The 1,923-nt window shown below is 53.3% G+C and overlaps 1 protein-coding gene across 1 annotated transcript; it reads right to left on the bottom strand.

Annotated features, from left to right (window-relative positions):
• Nucleotides 1–1,008: 1,008 nt before the first annotated feature.
• Nucleotides 1,009–1,766, bottom strand: PPTG_20356 (hypothetical protein; the record flags this gene model as incomplete). Its single annotated transcript, XM_008919117.1, has 1 exon — nt 1,009–1,766. A coding segment is annotated over one exon (524 nt), but the record flags the coding sequence as incomplete, so codon positions are not given.
• Between the last annotated feature and the right edge of the window lie 157 nt (nt 1,767–1,923).

Genomic DNA, 1,923 nt, shown 5'->3' with positions numbered 1-1,923 from the left:
AGACACCACCAAGGATGACCGCGTGCTGGCATCCCGCAAGGCCATTGAATTTCACCGTGAGGCGGTGACATCCTTCACCAAAGACAAGCCTGCCTCCTTCAGCACTGCAGGGCCGATAGTCCCTGGATCTTCCAATACATGTAGCAGTGGCACCTGACTGCCCTAGTGGCTACAGACAGCACGCCATGTGAGCTCTAGAAAATACAACGCAGACACTGCAAATACTGAAAACATGTTATTCTGTGTAGTCTTTGGCTCCAAATCCTATTGTTCCTGGATGTAGTAAAACTTTACGTGACAATAATCTAGGCCGATCAGAGCGTATTCATAATTTTTCCCCTTTTTAGGTTTATCGGCTTTACATGTTAAGGCGAACCGCAGCTACAAGAAGCACCAACAAACAGCAAAAACTGCTTCACGAAAACGCAATACATGTATTGGGATTTTGGAAACCATCAAGAATTGCCAGAAAAAGGACCAAAATTCCTGCATTCCAAAATAATCCATTGGAGTCAACTTCCAGATTTATCCTTTATCTGGATTTTATCCAGATTTTTCATTTGGATAAACATTCGCTAAAATCGATGCTCAACAATTGTTGCATCTTGCGTTACCAGCTCGACGAGGGCATCAGATACTTCTGGCCCAAAGGCTCTGGGTCGTGCGTCGAGGTGCATCTGAGGCTCCAAGTTAGCGCCAACGTCGGGATGCAGCGGGCAAGTTGAACCGCGTTGCAATTTGCAATTTGCAAACACCGGACATCCAGTCACCGTGACCTGCATGAAGATCACGTTCGCGTTTGCAACGCGCGCGAAAGTGGAATCCGCACTGACGCCAGGCGAGAACGCTACGTTGTCAACATGTTCCGACCCTGCGTTGACAGGGTGTCCTATCCAAGGATTCCGGCGCGGTGACAGGGCAAGTTGTTTGCCGGATCAATTCGGTGTGCGACGACACTGCAACGAAATCCACGGCGGACCAAACGCACAAGAGCGAACGACTGGTTGCGGTGGATCAAATTGGGTAAGTAGTGATATTTCAATTATGTACAGCGCTAGAGCGACGAGGAATTTCACGGCGATCTTTACAATGCGCCAGCCTCGTCACTGAAGTCTCTGAGGTGCAACTAAATGCTGAAAAAACAACGACACGAATAAGTGCACAATATACAAAAAAGCACGGCACAGCAGCACGCGTCCTTGGTTCTGCCTGCACGCTCTTCTGAGTGGACTCGGATCTCACTTAAATATGGACATCCGAGTAGCTCTCCGGAGCTGCCGTAGGGTCAGCCTTCGACACTGCATCAACACTGCTGCTGCCAGTGGGGGACTGGGTGGACGCCGTGGACTTGGTGTTGCCAATCACGTCGTTCTTGTCCAGGCTGAACGAGTCGCGCGACTCGAACATGTTTGAGCAGGATGCGGGAGTCTGAGCAGCGTACAGAAGTTTGGCCGGCAGAGGCGTCTCTAGCTCCTCGGTGCTCTGCGTCACGATCTTCTCGAGCTCCTTGGAGTTGCGCAGTTGCAGCTGAGCGAACTCCAGGAACAGCTTCTTGAGCTCCACAGCCTTCTGGCCGCGGAAGCGTGTCACCTCACGCATCACACGCGCGTGGACACGCTCGAAATCGTCCTTGGCGGCGACCAGTTCGTTGCTCAGACGGGTGGCAGACGGCGAGTCCGGGCCGTCGCCGTTCACCGCCTTGCGGTGCGCCGCGATCTGCGCCTGATACAGGTAACGGCGGTCCTCACGGACGTCCAGGGCTTTCTGCACAGCCTTAATCCAACGGGCAATGTCGTCAACACTGGCGGAGAAGGCCTCGAGCTCGGCGTCCATCTGACGCGCACGCGTGTCCAGCATGGCCAGCAGAGCGCTGTAGTAGGACGTGGGCATCTCGGCGTTCTCTTCCTCGGCGTCGGCCACCCA

The sequence above is a fragment of the Phytophthora parasitica genome (assembly GCF_000247585.1).
Source record: "Phytophthora parasitica INRA-310 unplaced genomic scaffold supercont2.511, whole genome shotgun sequence".
Lineage (NCBI taxonomy): Eukaryota > Oomycota > Peronosporomycetes > Peronosporales > Peronosporaceae > Phytophthora > Phytophthora nicotianae.
This window is presented reverse-complemented; position numbering and strand designations above follow the sequence as displayed.